Source organism: Lates calcarifer, linkage group LG9, assembly GCF_001640805.2.
Source record: "Lates calcarifer isolate ASB-BC8 linkage group LG9, TLL_Latcal_v3, whole genome shotgun sequence".
Classification (NCBI taxonomy): domain Eukaryota; kingdom Metazoa; phylum Chordata; class Actinopteri; family Centropomidae; genus Lates; species Lates calcarifer.
Genome location: NC_066841.1, coordinates 3734036 through 3754335, shown reverse-complemented (window position 1 = coordinate 3754335; position 20300 = coordinate 3734036). Strand labels below are relative to the sequence as shown.

The 20300-nt window shown below is 40.9% G+C and overlaps 1 protein-coding gene across 1 annotated transcript in view; it reads left to right on the top strand.

Annotated features, from left to right (window-relative positions):
* Positions 1–20300, top strand: part of arrdc1b (arrestin domain containing 1b) — a 30272-nt gene that overhangs the window by 4341 nt on the left and 5631 nt on the right. The window contains exons 2-4 of the mRNA XM_018693097.2: positions 10782–10892; positions 16380–16430; positions 19929–20083. Of these exons, the coding sequence (XP_018548613.1) occupies positions 10782–10892; positions 16380–16430; positions 19929–20083 (317 nt within the window). The remainder of the gene's footprint in view (positions 1–10781; positions 10893–16379; positions 16431–19928; positions 20084–20300) is intronic.

Genomic DNA, 20300 nt, shown 5'->3' with positions numbered 1-20300 from the left:
CTCCATCACCAACAATGAAACTATTATACAGATTAATAAATGCAAATACACTGAATGGCTCTTGCAGAAGAAATGCCAACCATAAACCGTATCAAAAACAGGGTTTGATTTCATGACATGACATGTTGTCAGTATCAGTTCTGTTTTAGGCTACATTCACGCTAATATGTGTGAATGTAGTTTTCGAGCTGTCCTATCATCATTTTGGTATGGACCTAGTCTTAGAACTACATTCACTGATAGGCAGGGGTTCCCTTTGTGTTGAAGGTGATGAGTTATAGATTTGAGGCAAAGGGCCTAGCCAGCCTGTCTGTTCTGTTTAGCCTCCTCTTGTTTCTTAGCGCTATGTATAGTTACCTGATACAGGAGGTGCTGCATTGACTTGGTCTTTTAGCTTGTATGGACATTCAATCTCATGTGGGACATACCTCTGTATTGACAGCTCCAACACTCTCAAATATAAAATAAGTAAAGCTTTGTAACTGTACTCTACTGAGAAGTGAGAAGGTTTGGAGCAGCAGTTGTAACAGGAAGTTAGTCACATCAAGTTAAAGTCTATTTGACCTGACTTCCTGACTTTATAGTCTCATTTGATCTCTTTCAGACTCCGATATTCAGACAGTGTAAATGAGACGTTTTCGGCACGTAGTTCTTTTGTATCTCAGATGACAGCAGTGGATTTCAGCGTAGTTTACAGAAGAGAAGAGGCACAAACATTCACTGTAACCCAATCGTCATCTGTGGTAATACAAACCACTAGCTTTATGTAAACAAGACTAGACATCCCCTCAGGTCCACATGAAGCTGACCACAATGTGTGCATGCACTCACATGCACGCACGCATGCACACACACTTTGTGCCTTTCAATTGTACCAGTATGTTTTTATCTTGTATTTAAGGCCTGTGGTTTGTCGTCTTCATCCTGTTTCAGTCTAAATGTCACTTGAATGAAACAGGTTTTTTTGCGTGTTCCTCCGTGACTGTGGGTTTTTCAGACATATTTGTTTTATCCTGGACGAGCCCTCACTCATCCACAGAGCAGCAGTCATTTCAGCTGAGAACCTATTAAGTGTAACTCAATATTACATAATAATCATTATGTTTTGGGCTGCTGTGAAAGCTGTATGTGCCAAACAAATGATGTGGATTGCAATAATGAAGGGAAATAACATTAAAGAAGGTGTGGGTCAGTTCATCAGCCCAAAAATATGCATAGAGGCAATGTGGCCTGTAAGATTTGAAATGATTATGTTAGCTAAACCTTGATGTATTAGATTTAGGTATAAAGTTATATATCTGATTACTGTAGAGAGTCTGTTGACTTTGGTTATTGCCCTCTAACACTGTCCATGTAGTTGGAGCGTATACTACGTGTATGTGGTGTATGCTTATTTGAAACTCTGTAGGGAGGAGCCGTAGGGAAACAGAAGCAGAGAGACACTGCTGAGAGATGACAGTGTGGATTTAGACAGGTGCTTACAGATAAATGCTGCTTTAGCATTTTATTCATCACTGTTTTGAATTCAGCTGATCTCCTCAAGGCAAACACTGTGTTCATTCAGAGAAAAGCGGGGTGAAATTGATACAGAATAGATCAATGGATCCAGTGTATGAGTGTCCCTTTATTCTGGCTTATGGAGACATCCCTGCAGGCTGAGGTTTCTGTGAGACTGTCTAGACTCAGGGGTGTGTGTAAAACATGACATCACTGCCCTGAGAGTCACTGATAAGAGATCTGTTTCAAAAACAAAGGAGTTGCACTGAAGCTAAAGGACTCAGACATCCAATATTTACACATCAGCCCTCAAGTGGTTTATAGTGAACAGTACAAATGATGTGTTAAAGATTTTCTGAGGAGTTCTCCTTTGTCTTGATAGGCCGCCATGATCATTCATCTTTCGTCTGTTTGTGTTGTGATTAATTACTGCTTGATAAGATTTTTTCTGTACTCGTTTTTGACCTTCTCTTGTTGTTGTGTATTGTCCTTTGGGGCTCATACACTATAAGGGACTTTACTGTATGAATAAATGATCCTGAAGAAGAACGTTTTTTTTTTAATCCCCCTGACTTTTTTTGTCTATTGTCCTGAAATGAGGACCGTGACACATGATTACTCAGAGAGAATAACAGTGACTCAGAGAGACTTCATTCTCTCCACTGACCTTCAGTGTGGGTGGGTGGCATCGATCCACATGTACATCATCAGTTGGACTGATACTGTCAGCTGGAAATCTTGGCACCAGCTGCTCCCTCTCCCCTTGGACTTAGTCTTGTTAATAATAACTATCCTTTGACCTCCATAACCAACAGCCTGTCTAACCCCACGGCTGGTTATTTAGGTCTGTCATAAGAGGATTCTGTTTCATTCCCCCTGATAAGCATAGAGACACCCCTGATCACCCCCTCATCACTCCCTCCCCCTTCCTGCCTCTCTTTGAAAAGCTGTCCCACTTCCTGTGGTGTGAAAAGAGAAAAAGCAGTTTGCGGAGAGGGTGTCATTCTGCTGTCAAAGTGGAACAAAATGTCAATTATTGCCTGCCAAAAAAGAAACTAAAGATAGAAAACTTCAGCTGGGAGATAAGACGTTGCTTTATGGCTGTACTGGTAATGGAAAGATCACTCATGCCAGCTGTAACACCTGGGAAAAGTTGCTAACACATTGTGTGTTAGCTAACTTGGCATCATGTTGACCTTCTTCAGATCAACGGCAGTGACCGGGAGCTGCCTCTTTACAAAGTTTAGCTCATAATAATGGATCGTGTGTTCCAAACAAGCAGCCCAAGTCTTTGGATGGTACCAATGACGTGAGATATTAGTGCATTACAGCTGCAAATACAACAACAAGACCACTGTAGCAGCTCGAACGCACCCACATCGTGGAATCAGCTGTGACTTAACTCCGACAGTTACATTCAGAGTGAGTAACAGAGGTCTGGAGGTCACTGTTTGTCGTCAGCTGACTCTAAACAGACAGCGACTGCCATTTAGAGCAGAGTAAATATCTCTCTGCTGTAGGTATGTACCTGGATACAAAGGAGTGCAGGCTAGTTTCAACAATAAATGTAGCAGCAGCAGTAATCCATATGAAACCACATGATTTATGTTGATAGTATGATAAATATGGATGAAGAGAGAATTGCTGACTGGTTGGTTTATGAGTCATAACAGTCAGATGGAGGTAAATCTGGGTCTGCCTCACACATCCTGCTAGTTTTCTTGAATATCTTGATCTTAAAATTTAGTTTTTGATGTTACTTTTAAGCTGTTAATTGACTCAAAACAAGTTCTGAAACAAGCTTCTTTGTATCCAGTAAAATGAGATCAAGTCAAATGAGGACACTGCTGATTGCAGTAAGGGTGAAGTTGATGCTTAAATGTAGGTCTCTGCTGACACAGACACCATCAAAAGTGATCGAGGCCAGTGGAGAGGCAGTGTTAATACATCTTAATTCCAGAGAATTCCTTATACAGATGTCAAGACAACGAAATACAAGATCTATCTGGAGACTGAAATGATTAATTCCCCTTTTGCTTCATGTCACATGATAAACTAGTTAATAATTTAGCTGCTGAAGATATGAGTGTCATAAATGTTTTTGTTGTCCTGAAAGACAGAACACAAAGGCACTGTGGTATTCGTCTGGATTTGGGCCTTATGCAGTGAAATGTGGAAATTTCAAAGCATGATGGGTAATGTGAGAGTGAGTGTGTGGAGTACAGATTACACGTCTGCCGGTTGTTTTATGATGTAACCTCTGCAGGGATAAGCCTCTTACATGCAAACATACTGCACGCAAGGGTTTGTGTGTATTGTACATGCAGATGTGTGTGCACTTCAACTCAAACACCACTGACTGATCGGTGGTGTTTAAGTGTGCAAAGCTTGTCAACAAATGTAGAGGTGGTGAAAAAATTCAGATTACAGCAAAGTACATGACCGTAGATTTCTGTTTATATTAACCTGGCCTCATCAACCTGTGTACAAATAATAGCAACTTTATGCCATCACTTTGTGTGCTATGCATGGGTTTAGGCACAAAAACCACTTGATAAGAGTTAGGGAAAGATCGTTGTGGTCAAAATGTCTGGAACAAATGTCCTGATGTGACAGTAAAAATGTCCGGTTAGTGGAATCCAACAGTGCCCTCCCACTGCTTGTGCAAGTTCACAAGTTCCACCCATCCACCCAGTAAAAGAAAGTCACAAGTCATCTGAAAGGCTTCGCAACTTTGGTGTATCATTTTGAAAGTATGAAGTTTTATTATTTGTGCATAGATTGAAGAGAGCGGGCTGGATATGAAGTGATGGAGTGGAGGCATTCAACACAAGTCCTCCTCTGGACCTTGTGGTTCACAGTCAGCACCTTTACCCCAAGGCTGTCATTATTTCAATGTGTATTTTATACATAGTACTAAAGCATAAGTAGTTATGAAAATAAGTTTTTTTAAAACTTGTCTGTTGATCTGGTTTGCGTAATCTTTGCTTTTGATGAGGTGGCGGCTCTAAAGGATGGGCGTATTTGCTGAGTTTGGTTCCTGTGGCTTTTTACTTCCTTAAAGTGTTTGGTTGAGGAGCTCTAATAGCAGCCATGAAGAGGTGCATTAATTTTATCTCCTGAGCAGCTGAGCAGCTCTCAACACAGCGTTTCTGTTGGTTACTGATCTCACAGAGAGGTTACTCAGGACATGTCTGAACGAACAGCCCAGGCTCTGTTCTGCGGGGGGATTCCCTTACAGTCAGGAGTAATAGATCAGAAGATCAGGTGGCCATGTTTGACACGTCTCAGTGAGATGCATTAGAAAGGAGATTAGGGGAGATGTAGGAAAAGTGAGAGGGACTAATAGTTTGCAGCACTTAAAGATTTAATGAGGGTAGTAAGTGTAGCATCAAATTACTTGGTTGTCCTGTTGTACAAAGTGAAGGCTCTGACCTCTGAGGTTTGTGGAAAAAAAAATATTTTTTACCAATGGAAATGGGAAAAAACATTACCAGAAAACATTCTTTCTCTGTGAGCTCAGACAAAAACAAAATTGGAATTCATTTTTTTGCGATATCATCTCGTCAGAAATAAACATGTTGTTCCTCCATGAATAATGCAAGCACAGGATAGTTAGCTCATAAAACCTCAACCAGTAGCTCCTGGGAAAGACACATTAAGTTTAACCTTAATACTTAACCTTAAGTATCAGCTGTGCAAGAAGTTCCATGTCATTTAAACCAACATTCAACGTCACAACAGCTCCAGAAAGCAGGCTTAGTAAACAGTAGAAAGCAGCGTGGAGGTTGATGTCTTGCTGACTTGCCAGTGTTGCATCTTCATTCATAGCTTTCTTCATCAGCTTCATTCATCATTCGCACCTGCGAATGAATGCTGCTTGTACCCTTTCCTACTGAAGACAAAAGCCAGATGTTACTGGGTGTTTGGGGGGTTTTGTCTAGTGTGAAAGGGGCTTTAGAAGTACTGCATGTTTATGTCAAAAGAAAGGTCAATAAGTTTGCAATTTAATTATTAAACTAGACCACAGTTTGAATTGCTGCATCCCCTCCAAGTTTTGCAGTTTGTAGCTTCAGTTTAAAACCATCCAGGCTTATCACACACACACACACACACACACACACACACACACACACACACACACAGTTTTGGGAGTTTCCATGCCTCATTATGCTGGAATGTATAAATGACGTCCAAGGAGCCTTTTAGTGCATGTAAGGAATGCTGATCAATTCAAGTGATTCAAACAGCCTTTTCTAATCTCATTCACACTCCTGACCCATCTCAAATGTTGTTGTTGTAAAGACACAGTTCTTCTCTAGTATGTTATGTCTGAGGGTTTTCTCAGTCTGCTTTGTTCATGTGAAGTCCAGACCTTAAACAAACACACTGAGGCTCATTTGTGCTTCAGACAGCCAGCGGAAATTAGACTGTAAATCAGTGTAAATAAGAAACTGTCATTATCAGTCAGACTTCCCTCTGTGCTTCCCTAATAAACCCCAAGCTGACTCATTTTACCCATGTACTGATATAATGGGCAGCAATCTCTGACACAGCTCTGCCTTTTTTCCTGGAAAAGTTCAACATTTGTTGCCAAAGTCATTTTTCTCAGTCACTGTTGTGTGTATATGCATGCTAGTCCAGAAACCCAATGCTTTGAAACTGTAAAGAAACCCGTCATAAAATAAAGTTTCTCTGTTTGAAGAAGGCGATGACAGAGCAAACAACTGTAACTGGCACGTATTTTCTCAGGGGAGTGTGCCCGGCAAAGGGAGAGCGTGGAGGAGAGAAGTGGCATCAGTAAAAAAATATCCTTAGAATATTCGTATAGGCATAAGAAGGACAGTGAAACTAGCTGTCACTGATGAAACTGATGTAAACACTGGTTAAACTAAAAGTTCTAAAAACAAGATGATTATTAAAGGTTATTATTTAAGCAAAGTTCTTTTGTTCAGCTAAAGCTGCAGCGATTAGTCAAATAATTGATTCACTGAATCGACAGATCATTTCGATAATCGATAAACATTTGATGGTTTCAGCGTTTTGCTTTTTATGTCTTACATTACAGTAAATGTGTCATCATATTGTTTATTTATTGGCTTATCTTTTCTATGTGAAGCATTTGTGTGTGTGAATAAAAGGTGTCATGTAAGGAAGCTGAGTTGTTTTTCAATGGAAAAAAAAAGGTTTTGTTGTAGAAAATGTTTATATTTCTCAAAGTATCAAAAAGTATAATTTGACATAATTGACAATGGTATTGTATCGGGACCAGTGCTGCAAAATTTCAAACAATAACCAGCCCGAGTATAAGCATGAAAATGTTTGATTTCCTGATGTACAAGAAAAAAGTAATGAGGTTGAAATGAAGAAAGCAATGAAGCAGCTGGGTGTGGTGTTTCCTCTCTGAGTCTGTTTCTGCCAGGATACCAGGATATTTTTCATAGATGCGCAGTGGTGTAAAACAGATAGTTATCTGTGCTCCTCCTGAGTGGTCCACTCACTCATCAGTACCACACCTTCCCACTCCCAGCCACATCCTCCATGGCCCAGCAGCACCCTGATCTAACCCACATCAGAGAACCCTTTGATACATTAAAACGCAGCAGTCATGTTTAGGCAGCTAGATAGAGAAACGCTATCGATTACAGCTTCTCTCCTGGATCTGTCTGCCCACACAGTCTAATTCGTAAAATCTAATGAGTAGTAGCAGTAGGATCATCTCCGCCTACAGACACTCTCATTGAACCGTAGAGGACCTGGACAGCCTCCAGTGTGTTGGCAGCAAATCCAGACAGCTGCTGAGTCAGAGCATGCTCTGCTGCTGGCTTCCCTCTTACTACTGAGCATCAGCCTCCCTGAGGCTGAGGTTTATTCTGTGGAGAGCTGGCCTCTGGCATAGATTCCTGTGCTGGCAGCTCCCAGGTGTGAGCCATAGCTGCTGCTGTGAGGGCAAGTTGGAAGTTGTCAGCTTCAGAAAACCAAACGTTAAGTTTGCATTGGTTTTTAAACTACTTGCACTAGGTATGGTAGAGCACAAACTTAGAGTCTGGAACTTTAAAGCCAGTTTATTGCCTCCTTTTCTCCTAAACTCAAGGTTATGTTTAGATTGTGGACTGCTGTGTGTGTGGTGAGATATGGAGACATATTTTCTTTATGTCTAGATGAACCACTCCCTGGTCCATCTGGCTCCATGTATTTGTGGAGAGGCTGGCCAATTATTCAGCCGCAGCCAGTCTCTGCCAAAGCAGCTCATCTCTTATGACACAACTATTTACCATTCAGCTCTGCTGCTGCCAGTCTTCCTGCTGCTGCTGCTGCTGCCGCCGGGGATATTAACAGATTACCCTGCACTGACCTTTTATAGACTGAGCTCTTCACTTCCCCACAACAGACAGCTGTAAACAATATCGTGTCACAGTAATGTCTCTCTTCTCTGTCACATTTGTGTACTTTTAAAATTTGTTGCCTCTGTGAAGTGTGATGACTCCAGAAAGCTGACAGAGTGTGTTAATGTGCATTAAGAAGGTATTTTTCTCCTCTATGAATGAAGCAGATGGCTGGAGGAGCAGATTGCAGGATTTTAATCAATGACCATATAAATGGACGTTGCAGTGACTGGCTGAAGGGCACCTCTCTGTTTTTGTGAGCTGCAGATTTTAGTTTTTGTTTTTACCGGCAGCAGAGATCCCTCCCTCTTCCCCAAAACTGTGCCAACAGTCCTGCCGGTTTGGAGAGCGTAGCCATCTGCCACTTTGTGTGTGTGTGTGTGTGTGTGTGTTCTGTCATGCCAGCACAGGATCCTGTGTGGGTGCGAGCTGTGATTGGTCTAACACAGTCTGTGGCATGATATTTTTTACATCAGTCTGTTTTTGAGTAGTGACCAAATTGTGGCTGTACCACTGTGTAAAAACTGCAGGGTTGGGTAATATGACGTCAACAGGTCGACATTTTGTTTCACTCTTTATCAGGTAATTATCGCTAGTATCTCTGCTCGTATCAGACCACTTGGGAATGTTGCAAATCAAGGCACAAGACTGCTTTGTGGCAATATTGGATTAAAAGGAAGATTTCATCAGTGTGATGAAGCACCTTGATATTAAGGCTACAAGTGGAAGATAGTCGAAGATATTCATGGTGCCTTGAGGATAAATTCCACTGACGTCAGTGATCTACTGATGTTCTTCTTGCACCACCATGAGATTCTTATTTTTGGTTTTGAATGGAATATCTCTCCAGCTGTTAGATGGATTGTCATGAGAAATAACCTGCAAAACAAATGACTATCTCATCAGCCTTAACTTTATTTTGTGTTTGGTGTGTTTCGTAATTAGCAAGTGTTAACATGCTAACACACTAAATTATAAACAACATGTTTAGCATTTAGCTCAAAGCATTGCCGCTGTACCTATGTACAGCCTCACAGAGCTGCTACCATGGCTGCAGACTCTTAGTCTTGTTTTCATTAGCATTTGTTGATTTTGTTTTGATTCTGTTAAACCAATTAAAATCTCAGTTGAACCAACAGAAAAAGTATTATATCCTGATATACCTCGCCATCGTTCATATACGATGATGGAAGATTTATCCGTATCTCGTGCCATAACTGTCAAGTACAGAAGGTTTGTTCCAAATATTGTTGGGTTAATATTACACAGCTGTTTAAATAAAGGCAAAATGAGTCACCGATGCATTTGAGAAGTTGAGAAGTGGCTTGAATTTCTTTTAGACTGTAAAAAACAAAATAAGCTTTGAAAATGTTCATATTCAGGGAGAGAAGGAAGTAAGAAATTCAAGTAACACAGTGAGGCAGCTAGCAAAACATTTAGAACAATACTTAGCCCTATCTGTCTCTCTGTGTGTCCGCTTATCGAAATGCTGAGATAATACTGAGGCTGGGACATCTTTGTCTTTAATCCTCTGGCTTCTGTCACAGTTTTAGTGTTTGTGTGTGCGTGTGTGTGCGTGCGTGTGCATGCATTATCAGGGTTTTCATTTCCTCACAGACAGATCAACAGAAAGACAAGAGGGATAGAGAGAGGAGGGGTGATACATAGAGAGAGAGAGACGGGCTGTGTTGACACTGGCGACCTGCAGTGTTGTTCCTGCTGCTCACTTCAACATTATGTCCTTGTAGGTGAACTGGTGATTTCTGTAACAGGACACAAGCAGCACCAGTGTGAACTCAGGGCAGCGTCAACATGACTTTTCTGTGGAGAAAAAAATATGAAGTTTGAATCGAGTGTGAGAGGACGATAACATCATTTCCTGTACCCTAAGCAGTGGCACAGGAGGAACACGTTCATTTCCTTCATCTGCTCCCTTGTGTTAACCTAATCTACTGGCAACACAAAAGACAAAAAAATCTCCAGCTGCATTTACCTCACATGTTCACTTCTCTTGGCTAGAAGGCTTTTACTGTGAAGAGCAACAGCAATCACCGAAGACATCTACTGGTTTCCACTCTTGTTCTATAACAGCTCTTTGTCCCTGTGTTGCTTCTGCTTATTTAAAGGTTTTGTTTTTCTGCAGTCTGGCAGGTGTCAGACATGAACAGGCAAGAAAACACTGGATTCAGGTTTAGCTAAAAAGAAAAAAGGTGTCTGTCAGGTTCATTTGTGCATCCTCCTGTAACATGAGTTATCTTGATATGACCTCAGCTTTATCTCACCTGTTGCATCATCACCACCGTCAGTGATGCGAATCAAACCAGTCAAACCTGTAGTAGAATCCAGCTCTTTATTCACAATAAACCCCTTTAGTTTCACAACAGCTCTTTTGATGAAGTTCCTCCTCCTCTCCTCCATCTGTTGACAGGAACCATTCACAACCTCTTCTGACAGATTATTTACCATCACGGCAGGATGCACATTTCAGCAGCAGAGGCCTATAATGATTTAGTGAGACATCCTTCTTTGTGAGTCATTCTTATGCTAATCAGTGTGTATTGTGCTGCTGGTCTGTATATTTCACACTACAGTGCACAAAGTACTTGGGACCAAGCTGCTCTGCTACCATGTATGTTTTGTGTTACGTCACCATGTCAGCCGCTAGCGTAGCCATAGACTCTTTGTTTCTTTTCCCAAATAAGATTAACGACCGTCTGCAATATTTGTGGTGTAATGCTGTTCATGGAAGAAAATGTTAAATGTTGTAGATGTAAAACAAAACATGCCACGATTTAATTCAGAGAAAGTAGAGATAGACTAAACAGATAACTGATTATTCAAGAAAAGGTTCAGACACTAGATTGATTCTTTTTTTCTCTCTCTGTCCTCTTCTCGCAGCCATCAAGGTGAACTGTCAGGGCTCATGTGGGATCTCCAACAAAGTGAACGACGCCTCATGGACTCTGGAGGAACAGTACTTCAACAGCACATTGTCTGTTGCTGACAAAGGTGATAACAGTAAAAGCCTGATGACTTTAGTTTTCCTACTGGTTGCACATTTAGCCTGATCAGTTTTGAACAGTCTGTGTGTTTTTTCTCAATTGGTGCACATACAATTTTCAATAGCGTGCACTTTTCCTACTTTCCATCACAAAAACTTGAATTCTCTCTGTTGATGGAAACCCATGGCTGCCTGGAAGTTCAGGAAAACGTGCAGTTTAAACATGTAAACTCACTGGCATGGTCCTTCTGTGGCACTGCACCACACTGTGCATGTGACTGTGCAGATTGTCTGGTGACATCCTGCATATGTAACAAACAACCAGATTTATCTCTTTCATCTGAGAGCACTGAAATGTCAGAACCTCCATGTCCCTGTCAAAACAACACTGTCTGACATGACTGAAGGCTCCTGCCTTTCACCTCATTTGGTTTATGAGGAATCTACTGCAGCAGGCTTAATCTCACAATGGTAGCTGCAGGTTTTTGCAGTAATGTAGTCAGGAGTTAAAAGCCCCAATCAGTCAGAGTAACAGTCCCCCGTGGAGATGTTCCAGCCTCCCTCTCTGCATGCCTTCTCTCTGAGGTGAGAGGTGGTTATCAGTGTCCAGCAGTGTCTTATGAGAAGGTTGGACTTGCTCCACAGAGAACAGGTTTATTTTTTTCCTCTGGTCTCTGGGTGCCAGCCTGCCCTGCAGCTCTGAGGCCCCGGTCGCCTGCGGAAACGAGAGCTTACAGGACCTTTTGTTGTTGAGTGTGATCTTCTATCTTTTGTATGTGTTGCGGATACCGCCCACAGCCAGAAGGTGAACTGTGCTGTGCATGCATGCATGAATTCTGTTGCATATGCAAATCGTACTGTGGAGCTTAATGGCAGTCATTAGAGCATGTAAGCCACCCTGGTTAAAACACCGTGAAGCAGTTCAATATTTAACTGTCAGGACTGTGTCCTCCAACATGTGGTTTACGCATCAGTCTATATACTACACACTATATTCCACTAGAAAGTACATTTCCTCAAGCACTGTACTTAAGCAGAATGTTGTGATTGTACTAGTTTCTATTGTTTGTTACTTTACTTAAGTAACATACTTTTTACTCCACTACATTTACTAGGTGACTTGCATATAATACATTTACATACAAAAAAAAGATGCATAATTATATATAAATGACATTGCCCAACAGCTCATAAAAGAGTTCAGATTAGCTTCATCTTGTTCAGCCACAACATTAAAATACTGCTTGTTCATGCAACAGTTGTAATAATCTGATCATGTAAATGAAACATAGAATATTCACATATCTTCATGTACAGTTTTTACAACAGAACTTTTACTTGTACTGGGGGATTTTACCACACTGTAGCTTAAGTACAGGATCTGAATACTTCTGCCATTGTAAAATACTATAGAATTACTGCTAAAACTAATGTCTAATAGTGAGTGTTAGTGAGCAAACATTTGTTTGTGAGTACGATGACCTGACCCTTTGGTCTCAAATTTGACATACATAAACTAAAATGTGTTGTTTAGTTCCACTCATTTACAGTGTAACTCTGCTTTTTGTCATTGTGCTGTTATCTTGAATCTTTAAAATTAGTCAGTGCTCTGCTTTGGTTCACGATAAACCAGTGGGAAAGTTGCACTTGTTGAAACAGAAATAAGATTCTGTAGCTGGGCAAATATGACCTTTGATATTTTGCATAATAAAATACCCATGCTAATGTGAGTGAAATCAGGAGTGTTGTCAGATCAAATGTAGAGCGCACACAAACATTAGCACACCCACCCCACCCAGTACCATGCAGACCTACTGGCATGCTTCTGTATCAGCTTTGCTGTGGATACAAGCCTTATGTAACTATTTACAGGTGCAAGAGAAAAGTATACACATTATCTGCAGGGTACCACCTAGTCAGTATAAATATGTTAAACCTGCAGTGTTTCAGTTCTTGTGCAGTTGCTTGTATCTAGAAAATATTTACATTTTGAGGAGTGTTTTCACTCATTCATGTTTCTCAATCTAAAGTTTAGAAGAAACCAGGTCTTTGGTATTGGTACTGAACCTCAGGCATTGCTTTGGTCACAGTCAGTGGTTAAGATCCGACACACATCGTCAAAGATTTTCTGCTGTGCAGAAACTTTGTAGTAATAAATATAGATCTTTGAAGCAGTAGTAAAACTCATTCAGCACCTCAGTATGCACATGCACACACAGAGCGTACTGTAAAACACCAGGCACACTCCAAACGAAGAGAAGGACATAAATAATTCATTACACACCCTCCCCCTGTGCTCCCCTTTATCTCTGACATTTTTCCGTATCCCATTCTCTTCCGAAAATGGGCTGCTCAGCCCCCAGGGGCCGAGCAGCTCAGGGAGAGAGAGAGACAGGAAGGGTGACAGAAGACCACCATCACACACACACACACGCTTACACAAAGCGAGCGACGCACACACTGTGGCTGACTGATAATGTGGTATGCCACAGATGCTTGACGGTTGGAGGAGCGAAGACCAGTGATGTCAGAGTCCACTCTTCATCCTGTCACTGTTGTCGGTTAATGACCTTCGGGAAATGAGGATCTCCCTCCCACTGCTGCAGTATGATTGTGGTTTCCACCGAGGACTTGTTATAGACAGTGACAGCTTTATGTTTAGATCCCCATTGTAGCATTTCCAGTGTTTTTATTGTTCACTGATAATACTTAACATATCTCTGTCATTATGTGTAAAAATGGAATCATCAGAACTGCAATTTTGAAGTAAACCTGTTGCAGTATCAGTTAACTATAGGAGCACAGGCTTTCAATTATTATTATTTAGTGATAGCAAAATTCTAAATACAAGGTCTGATATATGTCATCTTTTATATTTGGGCAACATAAAGAAAAAAACAAAACAAAGGAGAGAAAGTCAACAGAGAGCTGTAGTTCTGACACTATCTCCAGGCTGGTTTTTTTTACATTCCTGTTGTTTATTGTTCATACTCTAAAGTAAATTAGTTTTAGCGTTTGTGATTTAACTAAAATTAAATGACAGTTAATTTGTTGGAAAACTACAGCTCCCATGGCAGAACACATATGTCACCATAGCTCTTGGTTTCTCCCTTTCTTTTCTCTCCAACTTTTTAGCTGTAATCTCAAAAACATCTACTCAGTTCTGCTCTTTTTGTGTTACTGCTGTTGCAGCCATGTCTGGACCTGCCACAGTTGCTTGGGGTTAACTATCCAGCAGCAACAACTGAAATATTAGCACAGGTTTTTAAAAAATGTACGTCTTTGGATGAATGGAGTAAACAACATAATGTTGAGCAGGGTCATGCTGTATTTTTAGTCATTTGCATTTTAGAAACAGAACCTGGAAGTTGCTGTTCCACTGAGGCTTTCTAGTTATGACAAGTTATCCTCCTGGGACCTTGAACTTCTGCACCATATTTCATGGAAGTGTTGGTTTTTTTTTTTTTTTTTTAAACTTTTGCTCAAATTAATGATTTTTTTTTTCCTTGTCTCTCTTGTGTAGTAATATAGTCTCCTTTGTAGTCATTATTAGCCTGGTATCCAGACATTCTCAATGGTCACAGACCAAAATGTCTCTGGACACAACTGGATAAACTTTCAACCAATCAGAGCAAGAAAATCTGTGACGTAGCAACAGAAAATTGTCTGGAACCACTTTATCTTTTATCTTATAAATAAATATCATATAAATGGTAATGATTGGCCCAACACGAGGTGACTGATTGCTCTGGTTTCAAGGCTAAGGCATTATTGCTGTAGGTAGAATGGATTTGAATTGTCCATAATTGTTATCAGGATCAGGTGGGTAATATGCTGAGGTTTAAAAAGTAAATGATCTAATGTGATGTTGTTTAATTGCTTTAAGACGTCTCTCTCTGTAATATTTGGCACTCGGCTCTGTTTAGTTGCATATATAAAGTGGCTGTTGCACCTGCTCAGTGCTGATTCAGAGCATGACGACTTCCTCTTGAAGTAAACATGATGCAAATGAAGACACACACACATACACACCCTCTCCGTCTGAGCGTTTCCCCTCAGGAAACTGAGACCAACGGAAAAAGTTGTGCCCGTCCCTAATGAGGTGAGACATGTTGCTTTCTGGAAGAATTTAATTGGGCTGTCAGCTCATCTGGAGAATTAATAACCCGGTTTTCTCAAGGTGCTCTTGGTGTGACAGGGACGGCGAGGCCCTTATTGGTGCCTGACGCTCTTGTTATCAATTTAAATGATCTTGTGAAGTAAACAAGCATGAAAAATGTTCTGTGCTGTATGTAACTGGTGCAGCAAGAGGCAGAATTTGAATGACTTATTGCTGATTGCTTATACATAATGAATTAACACATCACGAGTAAATTTAAGTGTAGAAGACATTTACACACAGGTATAGAGACATAAACATGCAGTGAATGCCAGATAAGACATTTTGTGCTTTGTGGAGCAACTGGGATCCAGTTCCTGTTAAATTTAGAAAACACAAAGCTGTAAAAATGCTCTCTGGGCAGAGCACTGCAGCTGGTATCCTATCTGAGCTCTGTAGACAGTATAATAACCAGCCAGTGTGTGAACAACTGAGATAAAAGAGCTTCTATTTCATGGACACAAATTCTTATTCAGAGAAGAGGTATTTTAGTTGGAGTAAGTTATATTTCGAAACATCTCTGAATATTTCGCAGCACTTGTTGAGATCCTCAGAATGCCACATATGTTTCTGTAAGTACAGTGAGGTCTGCTCCAGTTTACCCTCTGTTGTGTTATAACATGAGAAATATAAAGTTTGCAGACTGATAAAGTTGCACTTTGTTTTTCCCCTGCACTGCTGCTAGATAGAACTCCGACCTGATGTGTAAAAATATAAAATACATACATTCTGTTTTTATTTGGGTTTTTGTGTGCATATCCCGCTCTTTTCTCTTGGTAGGAACCAAAGGGCTTGGACATGACAGCCACAGACAGAGTAGTCAGGGTTCTTGTTGTTGCTGACAATAAGAAAAATGTAGAATGAAGCCAGGCTTATCCTTCAATGATGCTGACCTGTATACAGAGTAGAGGTCTGCACTCCAGTCTTGGGTCGATCACTGCTGGCCTCACTCTGCCTTTGAGCCATTAATTAACTTTGCTGAGAAACGCTCCAACTTTGCCAGCTACATGTACGTTGGCAGTCACACAACCAGCAGTTTATCACTTCCTGTGACGCTGGCTGATTGGTTTCAGTTGCCAGTTTCATCCAGCACAAAAGATATATAGGCTCTTTGAACAACAGAGCTTGTTTTTCTCAGAAACTCCATACCAGTGGGAAAGTAGGTGAGTCCCACAGGCAAGTTGCCTCGCCTGGACATCTAATGTTTAACTAAGGCGTATGTTGTCAATTATACACACAAACCCAGTGAATCATCACTATATGTGCACCAGTAAATGTTGTTTTTTCTTTTCAGTTTCTATCTACCATGTCACTGATTAACCTTCCTCTTTTACAGGAACTCTGGCGGCAGGCGAACACAGTTTCCCTTTCCAGTTTCTCATTCCAGGTGAGTGTTACCGCTCATTCCTCCATGACTGGGGCACGCCCTCAGTTCCCGTAATTGTTTTCTCATGGACCTGCTTTATCAGACGTCCCGCAAGACATCAGCAAAAGGACCATGCAGGTGTGATAACCTCTGATAACAGGGGACTTTTTCTGGTGTGTGCACTCACAAAGTATTTAGCTCCATGCCCTTTGTCCCTGACGCAAAGCAGACATGCCGATAAATGACATAAATGTGTCATTACGTACAGTTAAAATAATCTGGAGGACCATGTAAATTGCGATGCCTCAGTGTGATAATGTGTCATTGTTCCATATGCAACTTGTTCACAAACACATTCTCAATGTGCCCAAATGAAAATTTCCACAAAAATCCATGAAAATAAGACAAAGATCAGCTGAGCATACTTGGCACCTGTGAGGGCACACAGTGCAGTCTCTGTGTGTTATTTTACACTCTCTCAGGCGTGGGCTGGTGCACAGGGTGGTTTGGGTTATTTATAGTTCTCTCTCCTGTTGTGCAGTCACTGTTTAATTGGTCTTCATGCCCCCATGCTTCACCCTCCCCCCCTTTCAGACCCCTCTGACTTGAGAGCTTCAGCACAGGACTATGTTAGCTATCATGTAGTGATGATTGGTTCATTGGAGAATCATGTGTGTCCTACTGACCCCTGCTGGTACAGCAAACAGACTGACATGCTCTTCCATATCACTGAAATACACTAATAATAGATCAAGTTTTTAGGCAGAGAGCCAACCTGACTAATTTTTGAACTGATGTATTTCATTGAATAAAAGCAAAGAAGAAATGCATGAAGACCTCTACAAAAACCTCTGAATCTGAGCCTGATCAGGGACCACACCAGAAACTTTCATCATGTAATCAAATAACCTGAGTACTACATACATGAACACTGCAATATGCACAACAATATCTCTGCTCTGGTGTGATCAGCTCCTAAGTCCATGTAGTGTCAGCGAGGCCACTATCAGTGTGTGAATGTGAACAAATGAGAGGGGTTGTAAAGTGCTTTACACTCTATTTAGTTGAAAGATGTTACATGAATGCAGTCAGTCAGTTTACCTTGTGACTTGTCATCATCTAAGTAATACGTCAGATGAATGGTTTTATGTGCTAAAACTAATGCAGTCTAATAAATCATATTTTCATGATAGTTGTAGTGTTCTGTTTTTGTGAAACTATTTTAGAGAAGTGTTGGTTCTGCTTCATTTTGGTTCATTGTGGTTTGTGGTGCTGTTGAGTTGTCTGATATAAAGTCTACCCCTCACTGATAAAGGGAACAGTAAAGTTAAATCAACACATCTTCAGTACTTTTAATTAAAACTCTAAATTTTAAAAGGATACGGTTCCAACAATTTCTTCCATAGAAAAGGTTTGACATTGTCAGTGTTTTTTTTCTGTTAATAAAGCTGTACATAAAGGGCTTAGAGAGAATTCTGACAATGCATCAGATGTTGTTCTGGCCTGATCATTTCTCACTGAGGAAACAAAGAATTTCCTGCAGAGGAGGAAGACGTAGGCTGAGAGAAACTCAGCACAAGGACACTTTAGAGGGAAAAATAAGGTTAGCTGAAATAGTGGATGGCCTCATTCCAAAGGGACGTGTGATACGAGTTCAGGAAGAGAAGAGAGCACAAAGGAGATGGAAAAGTGATACACTTTAATGGAGTGCTATAAACTTTTATCCTTTGTAGATGAGCCCTGGCTTATTACGTGAGCATCCCTGTTTTCATACGAATAAACTGAATATGCAGTGAGCAGCTGATTATCTGAGTTTTGCAGAGGACAAAGACAACATTAAAGTCCCCAAATAGCCTCCTGTTTCACTGTTTATTTCTGAAATGAAACTGTCAGCTGTGGTACATTTTAACACATGAGCTGCGAGAATGGGTTTGGATGTAGGTTTGTTGTTGGCTGCTACACCCAAATGAGGGAGCATACTGCCAGACAAACAACTGTAGGTGTGAAGTGTGTGCTGCTTGTCCTGACAAGCCAGACCACCCAAATAAAGTGTTACCATCAAACAGATTTCTCCCTCACTAGCAGTTTACTCTCATATTTAGTAGATAAAACTTCAGTCAATTCAGATTGTACTTTACTTTAAAAGGTTACTTTGACTAACTTGGATGCAGAAAGCACTGATTGGCAATTGCAAGTCAAATGTGAAGATTTAAATTAGATTAATTCAGATGAAGACTGAAACATTTTTGTGGCAGTGCTAACATGTTTATCATCTCAGTTTAGCGTGTTAGCATGCTAGCATTTTCTAATTAGTACTTGAAATTGGACCTGATGATGGTGCTAAATGAAACTTACAGCTCATTCTGAGGGGAACATGAATGTCTCTACCAAATATCGTGGTGATCCATCCAAAAACTGATGAGGCCTTCACAAGAAAACACAAATATGAACTTCATAGTGGCATTAGAGGAAATATCATGGGGTCACTAAAGTCAGTAGGATGCATCATCTCAGAACAGTGACTGTCACAGTTTATAGTAGCTGTCTAGATGTCTTTTGCAAATCAAATTATCTGCAAATCAACAAGTGCTCTCCAGGTTCCTTAAGTCCTGTCTGAAAAGGGAATGTTAGGTGCTGCCTGTTGAAATTAAATTAGCATTGTGAAGTACAATGGCAGCTTAAAAAGTCAGGCGTAGGTCTTTGTCTGAGCTCTGAGGAACAAGTCAGGCGACACAATCCTCAGCCATTTTCAGCAGCCACAAGCAGTTCACTGTGGTTTGTCTCCAGGGAGAGTCGGCCTGGTGGCTCAGTGTGTCCTCTGTCAGTCCGTCCACCGCTCTGTCTCTGCAGCCAGGCTGTCTACAACAAAACAACAACATCTCTCCTCTCCTGGTTAATTCTTATTGACAGCAGCAGCAGCAGCAGACATGTCCCCTGAGCAGCCAGCCAGTCACTGACATTAACATCTGAATGAGGATCAGCAGGGGAAAAAGAACAGTGACACAGAGTGGCTCTGCTTTTATTTTGACAACGCATTAATCATTTTTGTACATCCTGTTTGGTTATTTAAATGCAGATTCTTTGAGGAGGTTTTGAGTCGGATGTTTTTTTTTCTCTCTCCCTGGCTCTTAACATTTCTCTCCTTCTGTCTGTCTGGCGGCTTTCTCCCCAAGTAGTTATTTTTATCTGACTCTTCTTAAATTTCCTGCCCTCCAGTCTTTTCCCTCCCTGTTTCCTCCCCCTCACTGTCCTTCGCTTGAGTCACAGAAACACTGTCCTTTTTCCATTTTGGACGAGGAATCAGTCTGAAAGGCTCCTCATATCTTGCACATATCAGATAGAGGCCTTCATAGATGACATGACATGATTTCAGTTCTGTCTCCTCCCACTGCTAATAACAATGTAGAATAAAATCACCATTAGTTTCTGCTTGATTAATCTTTCTTTGCAGGCATTGCATTATTGCCATCACATGTTAAAAACATGTCTGTATTGTCCTCTCTCCAACCCTCTCTTCAGTTGCTGCCCCGACCTCCTTTGAGGGACCATTTGGTAAGATTGCTTACCGCGTGAGGGCAGTCATCGACACGCCCCGCTTCTCTAAGGACTACAAAGCCCAGAGGCCCTTCTATCTACTCAACCTGCTCAACCTCAATGAGGTGCCTGACATTGAAGTGAGTGTTCAGTGCATGAATCTGAATATTCTTTCCTCACCTCTGTGCTCATTTTATTGCCTTACAAACTTTAATCTTGCTGAGTAAATCTGGGACTGGATTGAAAAAGGTTTATATATAATATATATATAGAGAGAGAAGGAGAAGAGGGGACGTTCTAATGTATCCTTCATTTGATCAACCTTTGCCTTGATAGAGGCTTATTTGATTTCATGGC